The sequence below is a fragment of the Trematomus bernacchii genome, unplaced genomic scaffold (assembly GCF_902827165.1).
Source record: "Trematomus bernacchii unplaced genomic scaffold, fTreBer1.1, whole genome shotgun sequence".
Lineage (NCBI taxonomy): Eukaryota > Metazoa > Chordata > Actinopteri > Perciformes > Nototheniidae > Trematomus > Trematomus bernacchii.
Window position 1 is genome coordinate 28792299 of NW_022987720.1, and position 25179 is coordinate 28817477.

General features: G+C 41.5%; 2 protein-coding genes across 2 annotated transcripts in view; both read left to right on the forward strand.

The window, feature by feature from the left end:
* Nucleotides 1-501: 501 nt before the first annotated feature.
* On the forward strand, nt 502-3443 carry LOC117492161. The gene is made up of 2 exons (XM_034142276.1): nt 502-516; nt 953-3443. The coding sequence occupies exons 1-2, from the start codon at nt 502-504 to the stop codon at nt 2840-2842; spliced, it is 1905 nt and encodes a 634-aa protein (XP_033998167.1). The 3' UTR covers nt 2843-3443.
* Nucleotides 3444-4226: 783 nt separating this feature from the next.
* Nucleotides 4227-25179, forward strand: part of srebf2 (sterol regulatory element binding transcription factor 2) — a 38859-nt gene continuing 17906 nt past the window's right edge. The window contains 11 exon segments of the mRNA XM_034142887.1: nt 4227-4547; nt 14430-14860; nt 16411-16600; nt 17732-17892; nt 19183-19332; nt 20400-20555; nt 20557-20679; nt 21351-21465; nt 21647-21798; nt 22459-22666; nt 24236-24411. Of these exon segments, the coding sequence (XP_033998778.1) occupies nt 4457-4547; nt 14430-14860; nt 16411-16600; nt 17732-17892; nt 19183-19332; nt 20400-20555; nt 20557-20679; nt 21351-21465; nt 21647-21798; nt 22459-22666; nt 24236-24411 (1953 nt within the window). The 5' untranslated portion in view covers nt 4227-4456.

Consider the following 25179-nt stretch of genomic DNA (forward strand, 5'->3'; position numbering starts at 1 on the left):
AACTAAATAATGTAGAGACGAAACGACCTCTTTTACTGAGACTGAGAAAGGCTTCTAAGAATTATTAACATGGACTCCGGTAAGGTTATCGTTTAATGTCGTTAAAGTGGCTGTTTCCGTGATAAACTAGCAACTTGCTAATGCTAGCTGTTAGCTAAATTAGCTGTTGATATTTGCTTACTTTACCTAGCTTCGCATTGCTAATAAATAGCAGTGGCTACAGGGAAGCATTACCGATTAAAACTTGATTTCTGTATTTGATGTTTGATTTTGGTTGACATTAGGTAGCATTTGAGCTATACACATCAAACTTAAGCACCCTAATGTTAGTGGGTAATGCTAGCTGTTATATAACATTAGCTGTTAGCTAACCTAGTCAGTGGAGATGCTTTGTTTACATTGGAAACTTCCCGACACACACTGACTTTTCTAGGCTTGGTAAATGACCTTTGTTGCCTTCATAAGTGTTTTTAGTTGCAATTAACCTATCAAAAAGCAAATATGCAGTGGTGGAAAGTAACTACGTATAAGTACTGTACTTTAGGAATTTATTGAGGTTGGAGAAGTACTCAGATCTTGTAAAAGTAGAAGTACCAGAGTGTAAGAATACTTTGTTACAAATAAAAGTCCTGCATTCAAAATGTTCCTCAAGTTAAAGTAGCATCTAAATATAGTTAAAGTAGCGACAGTAAAAGTACTCATTCTGCAGATTGGTCCATTTCAGAATAATATATATGATATGATGTGTTTTAATTGTAATTATTGATGCATTAAAGTGTTATCAAAGCTGGTAAAGGTGCAGCTAGTTTTAATGACTGCAGGGTAGCTTGTGAATTTACTCCAGGTGTAACTAAAGTCTTATTTAAGAATCTGAGTACTTGTTCCATCACAGAAAATACCAACACACTCAGTTAATTAGAGACACTTTTTTTTATTGCATCTTTTCCACTAGGAGATAAGCAAGAGAAACAGGACCCAGTTGATATGGAGGGTGAGAGGGAAGGAGTACGACCCTGCATCCAGATGGACTGAAGAGCTCAGGCTGGTCCTCATCGGAAAAACTGGATCCGGAAAGAGTGCGTCTGGAAACACCATCCTGGGCCGAAGGCAGTTCCTGTCACAGATCAGCGCCAGCTCAGTCACCCAGAGCTGCCAGCTAGGGAGCACTGAGGAAGAGGACGCTGAGGAGGAAGATCAGACTGTCACACAGAGGAGGATGAGGAGGATCACGGTGGTCGACATGCCGGGGTTTGGGGACACTCACTTATCTGTGGAGCAGATCCATGCTGAGGTTGCCAAATGTGTGTCTCTCTCTGCCCCCGGGCCACATGCCTTCCTGCTGGTGGTGCCAATAGGACGATACACAGAGAATGAGAACCAGGCTGCGTGCGAGTTAACCAAAATATTTGGCGAGGAGGCAGTCCGTCACCACACAGTTATTCTTTTTACCAGGGGTGATGACCTGGAGGGCGTAGAGATCAAAGATTATCTGAGGGGGACCGCACCTGCTGGGCTTAAAGCTCTGATTGACAGGTGTGGAGGCAGGTACCATGTACTCAACAACAAAGACCCCAGCAACTCAGCGCAGGTTAAAGAGCTCTTACTGAAGGTGGGCGACATGGTGAGGCAGACCAAGGAAGGGTTTTATACCAATAACATGTTTTTAGAAGCAGAGGCCGCCATCAGGGAGGAGCAGAAGAGGATGTTGAGGGAGAAAGCAGAGGGGGAAGAACAGGATATATTTGCAAAAAGGAGGAAGTGTGACTTGGAGACTTACAGAGTAGAAAGCAGCGATATTGGATCCAGGAGGAGGGAGTTGGAGATAGGAAGGGAGGAGGATTTTAGGATGGAGAGGTGGACAGAAGAGAGCAGAGGCAATCCTTTTAGCTTCCTGAGAAACAGAGTGGAACAATGTAGAGATAAGTTCAGAGGCAGCAGGTCTGTGAGCAGGTGCCAGTCTCTCCATTCCTCTCTCACAAGGAGGGAGGCAGCGCTCTCTGTTAAGGTTCTGGAGAGGATTAAGATCATGGTGGCTGCGGGGGCCACAGGCCTGGCAGTGGGGGCTGTTTTCGGGGCCGCTGCGCCTTTAGCAGCCGCTGCCGGGGCTTCTTTGATGGGGAACTCTATTGGTTTTGCTGCAAGTCAATTTGCCGGGATGTCTGTCGCTGGAGGTTCAGGTGTTGGGAACGCCGTGGGGGCCATAGTAGCGGCGGCCTCTGGGAAAACTGCAGTGGCTCTGGGGGCGGCAACGGGTGGACTTTTGGGTGGTTCTGTAGGAGCTATCGCTGCTGCTGAAGCTGCCAGTCCTGGGGAGGGCGCTCTGGATGCCCTGGGGCAGGTTAGTCTCATAGGAGCCTCTGCTGTGGGGGTGGCAGCAGGGGTGGGAGGCACCTTGGGAGCTGGGGCCGCTTTAGGAGCCGCTCTGGAGGGAGCAGCTTTCAGCACAGCGGCTCTCAGTGGAGCTGCAGCAGTAGGGGGCGGCGCAGCTGCTGTAGCTAATGCGAATGTAGCTTCAGTAGCGGGAAGTGTAGCTCCTCCGTTAGCTGCAGCGGTTGCAAATGCCCCGGTGGCTGCTGGGACTCCTGGTGTTCTGTGCGGGTTTACAGGGCCCAGTGTGTCATCTGTGGCCGGCAGTGTGGTGTCGGACCCCTGGGGGACGGTGGCTGTGTCCACACGCCTCCTGAGTGCAGTGGCTGAGATCGGAAAGGCTGCAGCGGGCATTGCCTTGGCTGGTGGTCTGGTGGTGAAGGTGGTGAAGGAAAGAGTGAGGTGTGGTTCAGCAACAACAGAAGCCAGTTTCTCAGAGAAGAAGTCGTATGAGATCTACTGGAACAAACAGTGAGATCATGTTTTTCCCTATGAAGTCCTACACTCCACAGTAGCTGCCCTCAGTGAGAGATATCACACAATACAATAGATAAAAGAGAGCAGAAATTGAAGTTGCATTGATGTTGGTTGGAGCTATTTGAGGCTGGTGAATGAATTCAGTGACATTTGCAGTGCTGCCTGGGAGGTTTAATAAAGAAAAAAACGAATCAATTTTTGCAAGATTTGAACAAGAACTGATATACACACTTTTTGAATGAAGTGAAAAAAAGAGACATTTCATTTTGACCTTTCTCAAAAAGAATCAAAGAAGTGAAAAAAGATAGGTGCGATATTATTTTTAAGATGTTGTTAAACTCACTCATTAATGGGTGTTGAAAAATGAACAAAAGCAGTAGAAGTGTTATATTTTCATTAATGTATTAAAATAATAAAAAATACCTGGTTGTATTGCAGTGTTTCACATCCTGTAATCTGTCGACCGTTTTGCACTTATGTATTAAAACTAGTTATGAATAACTTGTTTATAATTACTGCAAATGTATCAGCAGTATTGTGTGTTCACGTTGATGCAATAAAATGAAAGGAATAAAGTATTCTTCCATGACTGAATATTATCTCCTTATTTCTTGTCTTATTTTCTGCCACTGCCTCAAAAGCGTTTTCTGAAGTACATTTGAAGGTGCTTGTGCTTGAGTATATCTTTACATGTACTTCACCTTAGATATAATAGTTGGATACACACATTTAATAATTCAACTGTATTTGCATTTTTTCTGCACTGTTGCTGCTATATTATAAAAGTACTCAAAACTTTTACATGCACTTCTGTATGAATTGCATTCACAATACTTTATTTATCCCAGGGGAAATTGCCTTTCTTGACATTTTAGACTTAAATATGATAAAAGATAAATAAATAAAGAATCATGCAAATATTGATATAAACGTAAGATGTTTGAGTAGGAATGTGCACATTATACTTACATATATAACGTGTATTACACTATATACTGTACAGTGGTGTGTTATTGTTATTAGATAAATAATTAATTGCAGTTTAAAATGGTTTGGCTGCTGATAAGTAAGGCCTAGTGCCAGTCTTTTGACTAAAAGTGACGGACGTTTGCATGAAAGTGGCGAAATAACATGTCTCAAGTTAGTATTTATTCTCAATGAGTCATTACTTCTAAGGTGGTGAATGTCTGTGTCTAATGAGACAGGGGGGGGCGCGGTTTATTCAAATGACAAAGAAGCTTCTGATGGTTGACGTACTATCAGACCACGGCAAATACGACCTTCTCATTGGACGATGGCGACTGGTCTCATGACAACAACAGATCTCTCTCGGCCAATCAGAACCCGCTCTGGGCCACAGAGTCTGTTTGTGAATGACGTAATAAGCGTAATGCAAGATGGCGACGACTTAAACATATATCTCAGTGAACTACTTTATCGACACCGAAGTCTGCCTCTCTTGGGGTTTCTAGGGTGGTTTGAGGCTTGTTCCGGTTAATAATAAACTAGTTAATTAGATAAGGGTTTTGTAGGCGTCGCTGAGCGCCACAAAACACCCTTTTCACCCTGCTGTCCTCGGGTGACAGCCGTTAGCGAGGTGCTAACAGACAGAATGGACAGCGGAGAGTACATCTCCACCATGGAGAACATGGACCCCACGTTAGCGGAATTAGGGGATGAATTTACACTGGGAGACATCGACGGTGAGTTGCTGTGACACTGTCAACACTGTTAAATGTTGTTGTTGTTTCCTGAATGAGTGGGTCTGTTTCCGCTCAGTTTTAGAGATCAGACTGACAGATGCTCACCCTGCTGAGGGGGCTGTTTATGATTTTTGTGAAAGATGCACAAGACACAATTATTAATATTAAAAGTGTTAATTACAGAACTAGTGTTTAAAAAGTGATTTTAAAGATTTTTAGCCATTGCATATACTTTTGTAAAGTAACATTTACTCTATAACTGTACTTAAGTTCAATTTAGCGGTATTTGTTATTTACATAAGCATGTCCATTACATACTGTTTCATACTACTTCTTCACTACACTTTGAAAGCATACCTTTTACTCACTACATGTAGATAGATGATGTACTATTATGAATTTAGATACCCAGCAGTATAAGTAATTCAAGTTAGCTCCACCAGTGCAAAATGTATATAATGAATAAATGGATCACTGATTTGAATTCAGTGATAGGATAAATATATTACTCCAAAAATGACCATTCTGTATAGTGAGTAATGTTATTTTTTATACTTTTAATATATATTTTGATCCTAAAACTTTTTTACTTTAAAGAGTTTTGCTAGACTTTTACTAGTAACAAAGTATTTCTACATAACTTTTACTTGAAAAGATCAGAGTACTTATTTTCCCACTGCCAATATAGTTCCTGTTGTTAGTCAAATTTGAATGTGCTTCTTTGTTATTTACTTCAATAACATTTATTCCACACCATTGCAGATAAACATCATTTGCAAATAATGTATTAAGGAAGCTAATATGTCTCACATGTTATGTTACATAGCTTCAATGGTACGTTTATTGAGTGTAGTTGTGGGCAGAATGTTGATTTGTGATGTTGGTATTTGTTATTCATCAGGATGTGTTTGTGGGAAGTAGAGGAAGACAACAAAACTTGCTCATCAAGCTTGACAGTTGTATTGTGAGTCATAAAACAAACCATGTAGATTATTATCTTTTAAGTATCATAACTTCCATGTCAAGATGTTCTACTTTTAGTAGACGAAGGGAACCACGTAGATCTGTATCACTTCAACTTGTTTACTTCCTTGTCTGGGTTGATGCTTTTTGTAGATTTAGAGGTAGAAAACATATTTTTAAAGCTTATTCTGCAGAATGAATGAGCTGGTGGGACAACATCTCTGTAAAGATCCAGCCCTGCTCTCTGTAGGCAGGGAACAAACAGCACCCCTGATCCGATCTCTCTCTCGTATCAAAACAAGTGTCATCGCTTGGCACACACTGAAAGGACAGGGATTTTGGTGAAACGCAGGCCTGTGCAGAGTCACCAGATTCCCACTAGGATGGAATTTAACTCAATGCTAAGTCACCAGACCGCACTGATGGAGCGATGTTTGTGTCAGTCAGAGTGAGACGAACTGAGCTTCAATTCTTTATTTGTGTCCATAAAACTACCATCAAAATGATGTTGCCAACATGTTGACAATAAGTCAAACTGTTAGCGTAATGCATAAAGTGAAAGTGCGACTCTATACTCCACATTTCAACTTTATTTTCTTAATATATTCTCAAAGTTTTGTCTTTATTTTTTACGTTTTCAACTTCAAATGTAATGGTGACGGTTTGTCTTTATTCTCAGTTTTCAACTTCAGCTATTTCAACTACTGTTAAATTGCAAAAAAATAGTATAAAAAGAGAGAAATAAATGATTTAATATGAAACATTTCAGAATCTCTTCCTGCAGTAAGTGTCTGCTGGTGTTGATTCTCTGTTGAAGAGGGCAGATCCCCCCCCCCCTGCCACAGTTATATAATCCCACTTAATCGTTGTGTTCAGACAGGAATGTGCAGATTGAGTGAGACAGAGAAATGACAACTGAGGCTTGACTGATGAGTTCACAGACAAGCTTCAACAAAGACTCACTTTAGTTTTTTTATTCACTCAGTTTGGCCCACGATGAATCGATAAATTCAGTTTTCCCATCAGGCAGGAAGTGCAGCCAACTGCAGAACATTTGATCCGTGTTACTGAAATTGAAGGCACCATCATCCATATTTAAAAGCATCACAGCCTCTTCAGGACAGTCTGCAGGGACTTGACTTGGGAACCCAAAGGTCACCGGTTCAAGTCCCGATCATACAGAATGTGGACAGGTAGCTGGAGAGGTGCCAACTCTCCTCCAGGCACCGCTCAGGTTTCCTTTAGCAAGGTACCAAACCCCAACTGCTCCGGCAGCCCCCTCGCTCTGACACCTCTCCATTTAATGCAAGTTAGGGCTGCTGAATTACCCAAAAAAACGAATTTGCAATAGCGATATGAACCACAATATTGAAGGGATCAGTACTGTCATTATTATTGAAAAATACATTATACTATATTATACTTGTTTGGGGTTTCCCTTTCTATATACAATGTAATGTAATGATTAACATGGGTCTGCAAAAGCTATAATAAATTAAAAAAACGTGTGAAGTTTGTATAATTAAAGTATTTAAATTAGTTGTGCAACCCTTAATGCAAGTTTGTGGAAGTGTTATCTAACGGTAAACACAGTTCAAATTCAAAATGTTTGAATCAAGTATTTCCTCTTCTTTTAATCTAAACTAGACAGTGCTATGTCTTCTTAACGCTGCTCTTCCAGTGAGCCATGTGCGTTTCACAGACTGTAAGGTCTGAGAGGCCCTCTCTGAGGGCTCGGCCAACTGACCCTAGATCCGTCTCACATTCCTCCTCTGCCAATTATGTTCTTAGCAACTGCAGCTCCCGTTATATAATGTATTTTCCTGCTCCTTGCGGCCTAGGAAACCGTCCCTTGATGGACGTACCCTTTGTGTGAGCTTGTTTGTCTCAGGGGCTCAGAGCTGCTTTGTCCTGAATGTCATCAACAGTCTGCCCCCCCCCCCCCCCCCCCCTGGGGAGCTGTACATGTGCCTGGTGTCTGCTCAGTACATTGTGTATGCATGTATATGAGACATGTGATGACTGGCTGATAGACCTGAGCAGAGAGGCAACACATGTTCCTACAGCCTTTTGTATCTGATTCTGCGTCTGCATTTATACCGAGCTGTGGCTTAAAGGATCAGTTTGCATATTTTGAACCTTCACGTTTAATGTTCTAGTTTTGCCTTCATGAATACTGGTTATGTTCTAAATTAAGAAAGTGCTGTCATTGTTTTTAACCTTTTGGCCAGTGATGTCAAATATGGCGTCACGAGAAGGAAAAAGTAACTAATAGCGATTTTTTGATTAATATTGCAATAGCAAGTGCACTGGTAACAACATCGTGGTGCATTGTGGGACATGTAGTTGATCTAGTCACCAGTAGCCTACCATTGGAGGAGCAAACATCTTCTATATGTAGTGACCCTTGATCAGATCACCTTTTACAGTCATGGTATGCAAACAGCATGGGAAAGCTATATATGCACACAGATAACAACACCTTTTATAGTTTTATATATGGCAATGCAGAGAGGAAAGACAGACAGACAGGAACAGGAAGCTGCTGTTGCTGAAAGAGATAAGAAGTCTCTGGGTGTTGTAATATTTGTGAGGAAGTTAATATATGTACTTTCTTCTAACTTTGTACACCTGTTCTGATATCCGATCCCTTTTGTGTTTATCAAACGTAATGAGATAAAGAGATTCCTGTCACTGCGCCATGATTGATATTGTGTAGAGTTAATGAAGTATTGTATTAGAGAGCCACTCCTTGCATGTAATGAATGTAATGACAAATGGAGTCAGGCATTATGATGACAGAAAATACCGTAGTGACTTACTGGAATTCATTTCTACGAGGAAAACTCATTGTTACTTTTACACTAACGTCATTGGAATCAAACAGAGCAGCTTGGATCTATGTCTCTGATGCTCAGTGCCATACATAATATCTCTGTAATACATTTTCCATTTGTAAATAATTATAATAATAACAGTAGAGTTGTGCTGAATGATATCCAGTGGCGGAAGAAGTACTCACATTTTATACATAGTTTATACATTTATTTTATACACAGATTTTATACATATTTACATCACTATGTAACACTTGCACTTTTATTGGCTAGCGCTCCAACACATTGCACGTGATAGGCTAAGGGGCGGGACATCTCTAAGCAGTTGACCAATCACAACAGAGCCGGCCAGCTAACCAATCAGAGCAGACTGGGCTCTGGTTTTTGAACATTAAAGCATGGAGACATGTCCCAGTAGAGACACTACATACTGATATACACCTGAACATCAGCAGGAGAGGACTCTTTAAAGTAGAGACACTACATACTGATATACACCTGAACATCAGCAGGAGAGGACTCTTTAAAGTAGAGACACTACATACTGATATACACCTGAACATCAGCAGGAGAGGACTCTTTAAAGTAGAGACACTACATACTGATATACACCTGAACATCAGCAGGAGAGGACTCTTTAAAGTAGAGACACTACATACTGATATACACCTGAACATCAGCAGGAGAGGACTCTTTAAAGTAGAGACACTACATACTGATATAGACCTGATCATCAGCAGGAGAGGACTCTTTAAAGTAGAGACACTACATACTGATATACACCTGATCATCAGCAGGAGAGGACTCTTTAAAGTAGAGACACTACATACTGATATACACCTGAACATCAGCAGGAGAGGACTCTTTAAAGTAGAGACACTACACACTGATATACACCTGATCATCAGCAGGAGAGGACTCTTTAAAGTAGAGACACTACATACTGATATACACCTGAACATCAGCAGGAGAGGACTCTTTAAATTAGAGACACTACATACTGATATACACCTGAACATCAGCAGGAGAGGACTCTTTAAAGTAGAGACACTACACACTGATATACACCTGAACATCAGCAGGAGAGGACTCTTTAAAGTAGAGACACTACATACTGATATACACCTGAACATCAGCAGGAGAGGACTCTTTAGAAGTACTAACCCTTTTTAGAATCATATACAAATATGGAGTTCATTTTAATAACTTTATTTATGTATTTATAGTTTGTATTAGCTATTAATCTGAATATTTATAAGTAACTAAAGCTGTCAGATAAATGTAGTGAAGTAAAAAATTACAATATTGGCTTCTTATCACTCTATGCTACTTTCAAATGTAGTGTGGAAGTAGCATAAAGTGATAATACTCAGTTCAAGTACCTCAAAATGGCCTTTAAGTCAAACAGTTAGAGTACATTACTCCATTATGTTCCACAACAGGTGACCTGTCTTTGTCTCACTCGGCTCTACAGTGAGACTTAAGTTCAAGGCTGCAGGCTGTGTTAGTTGACTCTGCATTGACCCTGTTGACTGAACACAGATATCAGTGATGCAGATCAGAGAGGGACGCTTCCACAGCATGGACCCTGTAAAGGAAGTCTTGGAGGTCCAAAGTCCTGAAGGACCATCAGAAACGTGGCGGTGGAACAGGAATAGACCATCGGCTTCTTTATCTTTCTTTGGCAACATGCTTTTGTCTTATAGCTGTGAAGTCATTCAAGTGAAAAAAGACGTGGTAACACACAATAGTGATGGGGATGGATTGCTTTTTTTATTCATCATAGTATACATAGTTTTATACTGTAATAGTGGTATATATTTCATTACCTTTTTGCTCTGTTTCATCACATTACAAGTCAGTTAACTGGTGTTTTTATCCAAATTGGCTTACATACACTTCCTACACCAGCGTTTTGGGGTTAAGTTAACTAACCCCAGTGTTTCCCCTACCATTGTCTTGGAGGGGTGCTGCGCCCCGCCAACGGAGCCCCGCGCCCCCCCCTTAAATTCAAGGTGTTTAAAAAAAAAAAAAAAAAATTATAATTCTTTTTGCTTTTAATTAATTTTTTTTTTTTTATATATATATAGCACCACATTGCAACTAATCTATATCTACTGTCACTTTTCACATTGAACATGTGCTCTTTTATTAAATAAACTAAACGCTTTCATTTTAAGTTTAGTGTTTTTGACCCTAAGAAACACTGATGCATTAATCAATAACAATAGTCCACAGCTCCTCTCTCTGCTCCAGAGGATTACAAAAATATATATCCCAATGCCGCCCCCCCAAGGCAGTAATCCTAGGGGAAACACTGAACCCTGTTATGGCAGAATCCTTATTACAGCGTGTTTCTCGCTTATTTATTAAGGTAACACAGGTCAGAGAGGCTCCATTGCCTCTTCCGCAAATATCAGCAGATGTACCCATGTTAAGTAAATTGGCCAAGGTCAGAGGGAGTCCAAGGGAGGTCTTCCTCAGATATAATACAGTTAAAGTCTTGTTAGTTAGTGGTTCATATCCAGCATGCATTAGCTAAGAAACGATAAAGATATTGGTGTGTTAGTTAATGTAAAGAAAAGCGTGTGCGTTCATGTGCAAACGTAGGATATGTTTTGTTAATTGGGAAATTCATATCCTGCAAGACTCCTAAAGACGTCATGAGATAATGACCTTTCGACATCTGGAACATATCCAAGTTTAGGAGACCTGACAATGTTCGTGTGTTAGCTGTATGTTCGTGTGTGTTTTACATGTATAAAGCACACGAGATCTTTGTGCTCGTTGGGGCATTTCTGCGATTGGTTGCTGAGAAGCAAGGTAAATGTTTCCCCATTGTTATTTGTTGTTGCGCAACTGAATAATAATTCATCTCAACCATGTCTGTGTTTGTGTTTTATTGATCTCTCTCTATGTTAACATTTAAGGTTGGTGAGCCATAAATTGCACTAACAACCCAAAGACACTTATGGCGCATTTCCACTACAGCGCGGAGCTCGCTTTAAGCGTGCCGAGCCGTGCGGGGCCTGTTTTTGGTTGCGTTTCCACTTAGCGTAGTACCGGCTAGCGGGTACTATTTCCAGATTTTCTGGCCCCATAAAATCGAGGTTCTTTCCGGGCCAACAACCAAGTTGAGTCGGGCTGAGTATGCTAAACTAGAGAGAGAATCGCTGGCTAGGGGGCTACAACTACAACAAGATGAACATATTTGACCGTGATTTAATTGTAATACACGTTTCAAAATGATGCCGAAGTAACAACATACTGATACCGGTTAGTAAAAACCATGAATTAATGCTTTGACAAGTCTGCAGACAGACGGCAGGCGAAAAACCTTTTAAAATGCGTGTTTTCTAAATGGAGATCGGCTAAGCTAACGCAGTATATGCTCCGACCGTCCACACTCACAACAACGGCCTATACAGACATAAATAAAGCAGCGACTGTATTCACCATGACACAGGCAGTCTGTGGTTTGTACTTGTTTAACTTTTGTCTAGTTTCTGAACAGATATGAGGAGCTGTGAGCTCTGAGTGCTAACAGCTAACGGCTGATGTTGTTTTTCTGGGGTTCTCATTGAAGATGACGTCACGGCTCCGCCTACACTGCGTTACTATAGATACTACCCCAGTTCCTAAACTGTAATGGAAATGCGCCATAAAGTGAGCCAGTCCTAACGAGGCCTAGCCATACCGAGCGAGGCTGAGCGAGGCCATGTAGTGGAAATGCGCCATTAGTATTCATATAGACTGTAGGAGGTGAGGATCGAACCACTGAACAACAGATTGATAGACTCCCCTTTAGTGGCCATGTGTGTGTCTGTTTCTATTGAAATATACAGATGGAGGCGATTGTATTTAATCATATTAGTGCAAAAAATCACCTTGTTTATATCTATGAAGGTAAATATTAAAATAGCATTAAAGGTGCCCAAATTAAGTATTCCTCAACAACACAAGAGACGGGTTGTCCACCTGCACAGTCTAAGTATCTTCCTCATAAAACATCTGCAACAACCTGATCAATTAATATTAATAAGGAGGGGATTTGTTGCAGTTTCACCACTTTGAGTCTGATTAACGTGTATGTGAGGAACCATTTAGTGGATGCTATTAGGTGGTGTTAGACATGTTGTACTCCATTGTTTAACAACAGAAGAGCATTCATCATTATAGTGGCTTCCATCCATCAGGTCCTCTTTATCTAAGTGTCCTTTTTACCCAGCTGCCTTTGTCTCTCTGGGTCATCAGTCAAACTACTACACACCTTTTCAAGGCTATCAGTTTGAAGGCCTTTTGCTTTCTGCACAATCTCCTCTCTGGTTTACGGCCAGAACAGTAGCTTCTCTTTGTGTTCGCGTGAGCCAATTCAAGGCCAGTGCCTGAAATGCTTCAGTCTTATCTGCTAGCAATACAAAGCTTTTACACACCTGAGGCCAGATCCACATTAGGGCAACCTTACCAGCATATTAAGTTACAATTTAACAGTTTTCAAGGACACTTGGCAGAGCAATATATAGATTATTACTTTCCAGTTCTGTGATAGTGGGAGTAGCTGAGGCCTGAGCTTAAGGGCAGAGAAGTTTTGACCATGTTGCAATACGTCGATCTGCAGGTTTCACCACATTATTCACATTCTGCTTTCAGTCACAACAGCACAGTGATACTGTACATCTCAAATAAAATGTGTCTTTTATTATTGCAATTATATTTCTTGGTATGTAACCATTTGAAATTGTTTAATGAATACTACAATCATTTTTGCTTACGTATAAATAGGGCTGAACAATTAATCAAAGTTTTATCGCAATATGAACTAGTTAAATGGGAGGCGTGTGGCGCAGTGGGCTAGTGCGTTGGTGTTGGGTTCAGGGGGGCACAGGTTCAAACCCCACTGCAGTCAGCATGTCGTTGTGTCCCTGAGACACTTCACCCCAAATTGCTCCTGTGGGGGATTGTCCACAGTATTGAGTATGTAAGTCGCTTTGGATAAAAGCGTCTAACAAGTAACATGTAATGTTAAATATCCAAATCACATTAAGCACAATGTTTCTTACAAAGAGATAGATTTGAAAGGGGGAGATAGGGGGATGACCATAGGCGGAGTTTGACATTTGCGCTTGGGGGGGCAAACCTTTTTTACTGACGTCAGCACACAGTCCCAACTATTGCGTGGGGTGCTACGGATACAGTAGCAATAAAGCCAGCGTTCACCGCACTGAGTGTGACTTTTCCACATACGAACACAACTCGTCCCGTCATGCACGCCTCATGCCCGCCGTACACACACACTCATATGGAAGGGGCGGTCTCTCCCCCCCCAACAACAGTGCATTACATAACTGTAAAACGTATCATAACTGTGCACATCTTATACTTATTTGATAACTACTATATCCCTTGGTTACTTGAACACGCTACAATATTATTAACCAGTGTCCTACCTTAGTGCAGAAGTAGACGCCTTTTTTTACGTTCCGCATATATGTCCACTATCCCCTCAGGTGACAGCTGTGCGGTTATGTCGTCCTCAATGTGAAGAACCGAAGTGAGGAAAATCTTGTTCCTCCCATCGTTGACCCGCAGCCAGTTCCGAGGTGGCAGATCCGATAGGCAGAGTCAGTGCCAACTGGAGCATCTTGTATAGATTTGGATAGCTGTCCTTAGCCCCCCCCCCCAAGCCCCCCCGCAAAATCCGCCTATGGGATGACGCACATAAAGAGACCGACGGCCTGATTCAAATCTGGGTCTGCCGCAGTGAGGACTGAGCTCCAGTACATTGAAACCATTTTCTTTTATAAATAATCACTAGAAATGCGGAAAATCATAAAACAGCCAAAACAGTTCAGAAAAAGACTTCCCAGTACTGTTATGTAGACAGAAAAATAAACTCTATATAATATAGTTGTATTACAAACAGGCCTATTTGAATTCTAATGGTATTGAACTATACATTTGACTCCTGTAATTGGCCTTTTCTCATGTTTTACACCATTAAATGAATGTCAGAGTTTCCCCAAAAGCTTAGTTTCAATCAATTCCAGACCAATTGTAATGCGGTTGTTCTTCTTCTCCTCAGAGATGCTGCAGTTCGTCAGCAACCAGGTGGGGGATTTCCCCGATCTGTTTGAGGATCAGATGGCCTCAGCAGGCTCAGGACAGAGTGGGGGGGCCAACACGGCTCCACGACCTGCCATTCAAACCCCACAAGCCCCCCAAACTCCTCCAACTCCAAAAACTCCACAGACTCCTCAGATTCAACAGACTCCCTCCCCTGTGGTCTACCAGACCTCCACAGTTGGCCTCGCCCCCTCCCAGACTCTCTCTCCCCAGTATCTCCCCCTCACCCCTCCCCTCACCCCCGTACAGACCCCCTCCCCCCCCAGCGTCCCCTCTGTGCAGGTACAGGTGACCCGCACCCCCCCTCTCCTCCAGCCAAGGCCTCAGATGGTTCAGCCCATCCAGCCTCAGCCCCTACAGACAGCGCAGCCCACCATCCAGGTAACAACTGTCAGTACTCTCATTTTTTCATTAATTAATTAATTTGTTTTTATGAATTTTTTCCTTTTAATTATTTAAGTTTTCTGGTTTTATTTATTTATTCAGTTATTTGTTTTTATTTATTAATGCATTTAATTATTTTTCATACATTAATTATTATTTTTTATTAATTTTGTCCTTTATTTATTTAAGCTTTCTTTTATTTATTTGTATTTATTTAGGCATTTATTTGTTTTTAATTATTTATTAATTCCTTTTATACATTTATTTATTTATTTTTTCACTCATGTATTCGTTATTATTAATTGATTATTATTGTATTATATAGTTTTTATTATATATTTATTCTCTATGTGGAATCAAGTACTGTTTTAATACATCAAAACAGAAAGTGTGAATATGTTTGTACACGTTGCTGAAACTGACATGGGTTATAACTCGGGCAAACTGCTACTTATTCCCCAAGGGTGCGTTAGTTTTATGCACTGTTATGTGGCGTGCTGAAAGGTGTTTTGGATCGATGCGTGGGTTTATATAAAGTGCTGCTGTGATGGATCAGTGCTGTAGTTATGAGTCAGCCTGTCTCTCCAGCTTGGATTTGACTGTCTGTCGTGGAGACGGTGTGTTGTTCTTTGTCATTGTGCCATCCGCACTAAAAAGGCTTCTGCTGACGGGGGGAAAACACTGAGTTCTGACACCAGTAAAATATACTATCCTGCATGCTTTAAAACAGCCTCAGCAGAACTGCAGTCAGCCTGACAAATAAAGTGTATAGCCCCTTTCAGGCACAAAGTAATTCAAGAAGCTTTACTTAGGCATGAACACTTGGAACAAATGAAACGGAGACAAACAAGTGCTATAAATTTGTAATGCTATTGTATTTCTATTTCTGAAATATTTTGGTTTCTCTTATGTACACTTACTTTTGATGCTGTTGCAACGCAAACATTTCCCAAATTGGGATCAATAAAGTCTATCTATCTATCTATCTCAAATGGAAGAATGTTTAAAATCAACATTGGAAATACATTGAAATGTTTAAATGACCTGAGATTACCGTTACTACAAATCTGCGGCGCATAGAGACTACCTAAAGGCCGCTACACACCCACCTGAGACCAAAGAACGCGTACCGAAGGCGTCCCGACTTTTACGTCAGCTACGCCGCCCGCCTACGAACACACCGCAAATACTTCAGTCGACGAGTGGCAATAACTGTCCTTACCAGCAGGCAGCGGTAGTGTGAACAGCCAATCAGAGTGATTGCTTGGGCCGACTTTCTCTGACCTCCCGCGGCCGATTCAACATGTTGAAGGTGTGAAAAGGTGCCGTAAAGAGACGACAGTGCGGGACACACCAACCTGAGTAGGGCGCCGCGAATGCCCGACTGCCTCTGACGGCCTCTGACTCCCAAAATCGGGTTGGTGTGTAGCCAGCTTTAGGTCAACAAAAAAAGACAAATAAATCCAGATGAACTTCCTTGTGATGCAGCAACATTGAATAACTTTTGATGTGAAATTGCATCTTGACATTCATTGTTTTTTTGTACTTAAATGCAGATGCACACCCAGGGGATCCAGATGCAGACGCAGAGCTTCCCGGTGCACACGTTGGTTCAGACCCACAGCCAGACGCCGCTGCCCATCCAGACCCAGGCCCAAACCGTGATGATCGCCTCCAACGGCGGACAGTCGCGCTTCATCCAGAGCCCCGTCATCTGCCACCAGAGCCATAACACTAGTTTCCAAGGTGACAAAAAACGAGATAAGGAGGGTGGTGAACCTACAAAATAGTTTTCAGGAAGGGGTTAAAGTTAGGGTTAATAAAGAAGTGCAGGGTTGACGTATTTTTGTAGACGGACCTAGGAGATGGCACCCTCTACTTGGGGAAAGCATCGCTGTATCACCGTACCTTTGTATACCAGACGGCGTTTTGTCATCGCCAAGTTCACTCCACTTTTTGAGAGATAAAAAACAGAAGATCCCGTAGATGTCAATGACATTTGACAATGACATTTTAAGAGAAATGTCATCATAGTATTCTGCGACCAATCTACTCATAAATTAGGACTAAGACATTATAGTAAAAGCATTTTGACTCGATGGATTTTTATTTTGAATTGAACAGTATTTCCTCTCTCTCTCTCTTTTGATTCAAAACCTTAATCTCTGGCTCGACCGTATTTTTCCATCTGTGTCTTAAAGTCCCATATTTTCTGATGTAAAAACAAATTGCTGCCTAGTAAGCTGGTTCGACTCCCGAGCCGGCTGAATATTTCAGGCGATGTCCTCCCCCCCTCTATCTCCCCCTTTCACTCTCAGATCTCCAAAAAGGCCCTCTGGCCCCAAAACGTCCTTAAAAAAAAATTGCTTTGACATCTTTAGGGTCTTCTGCTTTGTATCCCTCAGAAGGGGACATCCTGGCGATGAACCGATGCCAGTCTGGTCTGTATGGTAGGCATTACGGTAAGAGTGTAAGAACTGAGTGCAAAAAATAAAAGCCACCTTCCATAAATCAGTCAGTGTGTCAGTTATAAATAAACAATATGTGTATAAGAAAAATAGTTTTCAATTATGTGAATAATGAAGGAATCTTATTTATAAAAAAATACATTTCCCCATCTGACTTCAAAATGACAGTAAACCACCTCAAAGAGTCATGAGCAACACTTTCCACAGTGTGATGTGGAATTACAAAATAAAATCCCTCAAACATGCAAGCTGTGTTTCAGGCTGGTATGATCATAATAGTGTTAAATAATCAAACCGTTTTGTTATTTTCGTGAAGATATGGAGAGATACATGTTACGCAATAATATGTTTTTTCTTAGAATCTGCAGAGTATTTTTTAATGATCTATAATCTATGTTCCCATTCTCAGTCCTCCAACCACAGATGCAGAGCATAATGACATCACCACAGCTCCAACCAATGACCATTCAGCACCAGCGCGTCCTGACCCCCACCTGTCAGACCATCCAGACGCTCTCCGCTGCGCCCACCACAGTGCACGCCATGCAGCAGCAGATGCAGCAGCTACCTGTGAGTAACACCACTGCATTTAGAATCAGTGTCCACCTTTAGGAAATGAGGCAATAGGGTGTGTTTTTTTGCTGATATTTGGTAATAAAAGATCAATATTACTAACTATCTTACCCTTGTTAGTGCAAAAGATATCTCATACACAAATCATTTTTGCTGTGTCGAGGCCCAGGAGATCTTAGTACCAATGTTTTGACCTTTTAAACATCTTGTATACAAATATAAATACCTTGCATTGACATTTGCACGTCGTCATTCCAACGTATTACATACAGAAGGATGAGTGAGGCAGTAAATCCACACAATATTCATATAATGAGCGCTTTGAGCACCAGGAAAAGCGCTATATAAATAACATGTATTATTATGATCATATTTTCAAAGCCCTAAATGGGCTGGCTCCGTCTTATATAGCCGAACTCCTCCATCGCTACACCCCAGCCAGAGCTTTAAGGTCTGCTGACCAGCTGTTGCTGATAGTGCCCAAGACCAGGCTCAAAACCCGAGGGCACCGAGCCTTCGCAGCAGCTGGCCCTAGGCTCTGGAACAGTCTGCCCCTCCATGTGAGGTCGGCCGAGACCCTAGGGGTTTTTAAATCCTCACTGAAGACTCACTTCTTCTCTCTGGCCTTCTAGTCAGAGCGGAGCACGACACCTGACTATTCCCTGTGTTTTAGTTTTTTATATTTCTGTTGTAAATGATTGTCTTTTATTGTGATTGTAGTAAAGTGTTTTTATTACATGTACAGCACTTTGGCTCGACCAAAAATCGCTTTTAAATGTGCTATATAAATAAAACTTGATTTGATTTGATAATACTCCTCAATAAAATCCTTTATTGGATAAATATTGTGACTAATTTCTTATTTAGTAAGTAGCCGTGTAATCAGCGGGACAATGTGCATCGAGCCGGTCAAAGTCAAAGTCAACTTTTTGTGTGTACAGACAGAGAGATCGAAATACCGTTTCCCACAATCCCGAATACAAATATATATAAAAAATATGTATAACAATATGTTTATCATACACAATCAACGGACACATTTATACATATGCACACATTAAGACTTAAATAAAAGCACAACAATCAATATATACAAAATAACAGTCACTTCAATATCTTTGGGAAATGTACATTAGTGCAAGATTGTCCATAGCAGCGTAAAAAGTGTCTGATTTGAGTGTCTGAGTGTGTGTGTGTGGGGAGTTAAAGTCCAGTGGGGGCAGGGGGGGTCACCCGCATTATCCCTTACTTTATAATTGTACCCTGATTTCCATGCCTTTCCCTCAGGTTCTGATGCAGCAGCCTCAGATCCTGAAGACGGACTCTCTGGTTCTGACGACACTGAAACCAGACGGCACGCAGGTTCTGTCGACCATGCAGAGCCCGGGGATAACAACCCTGACCACGCCCATGCAGAACACCGCTCTGCAAGTCCCGGTACACAGACACAGTTTCACGTTTGATATTATTAGCAAAGGTGGAAGAAGTACTAGATCCTCAACAAAGCCAAAAGTAGAAACACTTAATGCTCCAATATGCAGTTGTGGTCACTGTATGTATATTTTTGACCCCGCAGATTTGATCACATTTTCAGAAGACTCATTATAAATTCATAAAAGAACCAAACTTCATTTAGTATGTGCTCCAATCACTCATCACAGAAAAATAAGAGTTGTAGGAATTATTGAAAAGTCAAGACTGTCATGAAATACATGTTCTTTACAAGTGTATGTAAACTTTTGACGGCAAATGTCCTGAATTCAAAATGTTACTTAAAGGTGGGGTAGGTAAGTTTGAGAAACCGGCTCGAGATACACTTTTTGTTATATTCCATGGAATGCTCTTAACATCCCGATAGCAATGAATATCTTAAGTGCTTTGACAAAGAATCCATTAAAAATATCATCTGTGGAAGCCGTAGTACTGTAAAAAGCACGACCAATCATTTGAGCCGGCCCGGCTAAAATAACTGGATGGCCTACCTGCCTGTCAGCCTTCCATCTGTGCACAAACTTATCTCGTGCCCTCATTGGTCATGTGCGCGTTCGTGTGTGTTGGAGGAGGGGCTCTGTAAGGAAGTGGCAGATTTGTTCCGGCTGTGTATTTTCAAATTCTAGCGCACTCGAGCTGGTTTCTCCAAAATTACCTATCCCACCTTTAAGTAGAAGTGCAGAGGTATATTTAGCTAAATGTACTCAAAAGTACTCATTATGACTAATTGGTCTTTTTTTACAGTACTATATTATTATAGAATTTATGTGTAAAAAGTAGGCAGTAACTTTGTGTTAAAAGTGCAAAAAGCTTGATATATGCCTCTGAAATGTAGTGGGGTAGAAGTATAGAGTAGCATACAATAGAAACAGACAACTAGAGTGCAATTATGTTATTACGTACAGTACTTTGTAATTGTACTTGCATCCCATCAGTGATATTTGGGGGTTGAAAACACAGTCACAGTTTCCGTCCCAAACTGAAACTAACGTACTGCTCTTGATTTCCCCCAGACGCTGATGAGCAGCAACATCCTGACCACCGTCCCCGTCATGATGAGCGGAGACAAGCTGCCAATCAAACAGCTGCAGCCAGGCTCCGCCCACAGCAACACGGGAGCCAGAACCATGATGGATCAGAGCCAGATGATGGGGGGGGTGATCGGCCCGGGGGGGGGTGGTGAAGGAGGGAGAGAGGAGGACGACTCACAACATCATCGAGAAGAGGTACCGCTCCTCCATCAATGACAAGATCCTGGAGCTCAGGGACCTTGTGATGGGAAACGATGCCAAGGTGGGTCTCTTAAAGGTCAGCTATTACGCTTTTTCATGTCTCTTCTACATCAACATGTGTCCCCTCTGTGTAAAGACATTCTGAAAGTTTCAGGAACAAAGATTCTCTCTCTTTTTGTCCTGATCCATTTCTATAAAAACCTGTCTGAAAATGAGCTGATCAGATTTTGGCCACTTTATGATGTCATAACGATGTTTTGTCTTGTGTAACCATTAGCCAATCACCAACCAAGGTAACCCCCCCCCCCCCCCCCCCCCACCTTATCACCTGAATCTCCTCCTAGAGCACCATTGTGTTCTGTTTAACCAAATCTCTCTCAGAGGGGCGTGGGGAGGGGCTCCTTATTTTCATCTAAAGTAACAGACAGAGAATCAGTACTTTGGAAACAGGGCTGAAACAGAGGGGATTATGGGTAATGCTGCAATGATCTGTTTGGTGTTTCAGCCAATCAGAAACAGGCTCTGGATATATCTGAGACCTATAATATATTGATGAAAAACAGTATAATAGGGGACCTTTAACATCAGGAGAGTGACATTTTAAAGGCCTTTCATCATTATTACATTTAATAAATATATCAAGCAAATTTAACATGAATTGTTTTAGTGTTTAAATGTGTAAAATAATCCACTGAATTCTCCAATTAATCCCAACATGCCCTTTTTTCCCAGATGCACAAATCAGGAGTGCTGAAGAAGGCCATCGACTACATCAGATACCTGCAGTCGTCCAATCAGAAGCTGCGGCAGGAGAACATGGCGCTAAAGATGGGCAACCAGAAGAACAGTGAGTGATTTACAAACTGAATGTTTAGAAGTGGAGTGTGATCTGTAGGGATGTCACTGAGTCTCTCTCTCTCTCTCTCTCTCTCTCTCTCTCTCTCTCTCTCTCTCTCTCTCTCTCTCTCTCTCTCTCTCTCTCTCTCTCTCTCTCTCTCTCTCTCTCTCTCTCTCTTTCTTTATCTCAGAAACAGTGATTCGCTCGGAAGATGTGGAGATGAAGGAGGAGATCGTGATGATGTCTCCTCCGGCCTCGGACTCTGGTTCTGGTTCTCCTCCCCAGTTCTCTCCCTACTGTGTGGACTCAGAGCCCGGCAGCCCCCTGCTGGACCACGACCAGGTAACACACCTTAGCTTTAGAGTTGTGGTAGAACAAAATCTTGCTTGTGTCTCTCAAATTAGGATACCAAACAGCATGGCTTTAATGAAGTGTCCGTGAAAACACACACACAGAATACCTTTTTTTAAGTTATTTCCAAATTGGCAGTATCCTCCTTGTATTGATCTGAATCTTGACATTAAAATAACTGTAATGTTAACTGTAATAGTAGCCAAAGAGTGACCAGTGCTATAATAAATAAATACAAAAGAATAATGGATAATTAAAACTAATAATACAATTTTTTTGAAAATGTGAAGTAAAATAAAAAATAAAATAAACAAGAGGGTGAAAAAAAGAAAATTATTATTATTATAAAATACAGTATTTATTACAATTATTCTATTTATTTAATAATAATAATATGTTTATTTCGTATAGCACCTTTCACAGAAATAGAATTCACAAAGTGCTTCACAAGAGAAGAAACATGAATACAATAACAACATGAGGCAGAAATGTAAGGTCAACATAAAAACAGAACACAGACCACGTGGAGTCCCGAGAGGAACAAACATAAGAACAGAACACATCACACACATCTCAAGTATAAAAAAAAGCCAATGTAAAAAGTCATTTAAAAGTATAATTACTCATTATCGTTAACCTGTTCTTTCCCAGTTGAAGAGTGAGCCAGGCTCTCCCTCCTCGGTGGGAGTGATGGACGGCTCTCGTCTCCTCCTCTGCGCTCTCACCTTCTTCTGCCTCTCTCTGAACCCTCTGCCCTCCATGTTGGGCTCCGAGGCCTCGGGGAGCCCCGGCCTCTCTGCGGGCCACGGGCCGTCCAGAACGCTCGTCTGGTGGTTCCCCAGTCCCACTCAGGACTTTGGTGAGTAATCGGTGGTCCGGTAGTTTGTTTCAAGGTTCATGGCAAAATCTAAGATGTGTTGGAAAATGTGTAATGTGCTAAACGTTTTTTTCAGCTCATATTAAATATTCAACAGAAAATATAACAATTTAGATCAGAATTGGTCTTTTTACTTTCCTCCTCCGGGCTTCCGTATACTTGTTTTTATATGTCGAGCTTTAAAGGTCACCTATTATGTAAAATCCACTTCTTCATGTCTCTTCTACATCAACATGTGTCCCCTCTTCTTCATGTCTCTTCTACATCAACATGTGTCCCCTCTTCTTCATGTCTCTTCTACATCAACATGTGTCCCCTCTTCTTCATGTCTCTTCTACATCAACATGTGTCCCCTCTTCTTCATGTCTCTTCTACATCAACATGTGTCCCCTCTTCTTTATGTCTCTTCTCCATCAACATGTGTCTCCTCTTCTTCATGTCTCTTCTACATCAACATGTGTCCCCTCTTCTTTATGTCTCTTCTCCATCAACATGTGTCCCCTCTTCTTCATGTCTCTTCTACATCAACATGTGTCCCCTCTTCTTCATGTCTCTTCTACATCAACATGTGTCCCCTCTTCTTCATGTCTCTTCTACATCAACATGTGTCCCCTCTTCTTCATGTCTCTTCTTCATCAACATGTGTCCCCTCTGTGTAAAGAGTCTCTGAAAGTTTCAGGAACAAAGATTCTCTCTCTTTTTGTCCTGATCCATTTATATAAAAACCTGTCTGAAAATGAGCTGATCAGATTTTGGCCACTTTGTGATGTCATAACGATGTTTTGTCTTGTGTAACCATTAGCCAATCACCAACCAAGGTAACCCCCCCCCCCCCCCCCCCCCCCCCCCCCCACCTTATCACCTGAATCTCCTCCTAGAGCACCATTGTGTTATTTTTAACCAAATCTCTCTCAGAGGGGCGTGGGGAGGGGCTCCTTATTTTCATCTAAAGTAACAGACGGAGAATCAGCACTTTTGAAACAGGGCTGAAACAGAGGGGATTATGGGATGCTGCAATGATCTGTTTGGTGTTTGGAGCCAAACACTTCAGAGACATGTTTTGTATATATCTAAGACCTAAATATAACTGGATGGCCTACCTGCCTGTCAGCCTTCCATCTCGTACACAAACTTATCTCGTGCCCTCATTGGTCATGTGCGCGTTCGTGTGTGTTGGAGGAGGGGCTCTGTAAGGAAGTCTGAAAGAAGGGGCAGATTTTTTCCGGTTGTGTATTTTCAAATTCTAGCGCACTCGAGCTGGTTTCTCCATTCTTACCTACCCTACCTTTAAGTCATAAACACAGTAAATATAACAATTTAGATCAAACTTGATAACGGTTTTTTTTTCTCTCAGGGTTTCCGTAAACTTGTCTTTATCTTTTGAGCTTTCATTCATTTTTTTCTGTATCATAAACAGTCATTGGAAAGCCATTATCGTATATAATCTATATTGATCCTATAAGTCTCGATTTGAATTTTTGACCCAGCACTTGGTTGTGATGTTTTCTAAAATGTAAAATGACCTTAACCCCATTTCTTCTCATCCTCCAGGATCCTGGCTGCGCTGCCTGTTGCCATGGGTGATGGTGTGGGTGCTGAGTGGGGTGGGGGCGGTGTGGGGGTGTGTGAGGGTGCTCTATCTGTGGGAGCCCGTCACACCGCTGCACTCCCCGAAATCTGTGTCCTTCTGGAGGCATCGCAAACAAGCAGACCTGCATCTCAAAAGGGTGAGGACAGACCAGACATGTTTCCAGAGTTTTCCCTTCGTTATATTGGAACAAAAATCCATCATAACCTTTCTGTAATATAAATGCATGAATATAACATTCATATATATCACAGCCTACTCACTGTAGTGCTCCCTATTTTCCTCTGAATAACCTGTCCCTATCATGTGTGTCCACTTTAATGGTCTTCTCCATGATGGTAGGTTTGTGTTTGTATCATGTTCTGTTGCTTTTACCTCTTAGAATATTTAACAAAGTGTACGGTGTCCTTGGGTGTCATGAAAGGCGCCTTAAATAAAATGTATTATCATTATTAATCAGGTCGTAATTCAATAGATCCCCAGGGTAGGTAGCTGTCTAGAAAATGCAAAAAAACAACCTCCAACTGGACGAGTTTTATTTCCAACATCCTTATTATAATCCCGATGCAGCAAACATTTATGTAGAATTACCCTCCTGTTTTCTTTCCAAGCTTGAGGGCCTGTAAAGCCCTTCATTATTAGTCACTGTCATTTATACATTACGGTTATTTGGGAATTGTGTCCCAATGATTTATATATATTTCTTACCCCAGCTTTAAACAAACCAAGAAAACTACTTGCCAGCCTATTCAAATGTATTTTAACCCGGCATAAGACTTTTGTGTTCAGTTAACTTCTCAAGAGGTAGCATTTCCAAATATAGGAAATAATGATCACACGACTCAGATTTCATGTGGCAGGATTTTTTTTAATCCAGTTTTTGACGTGTTTGAAGAATCATATTTGA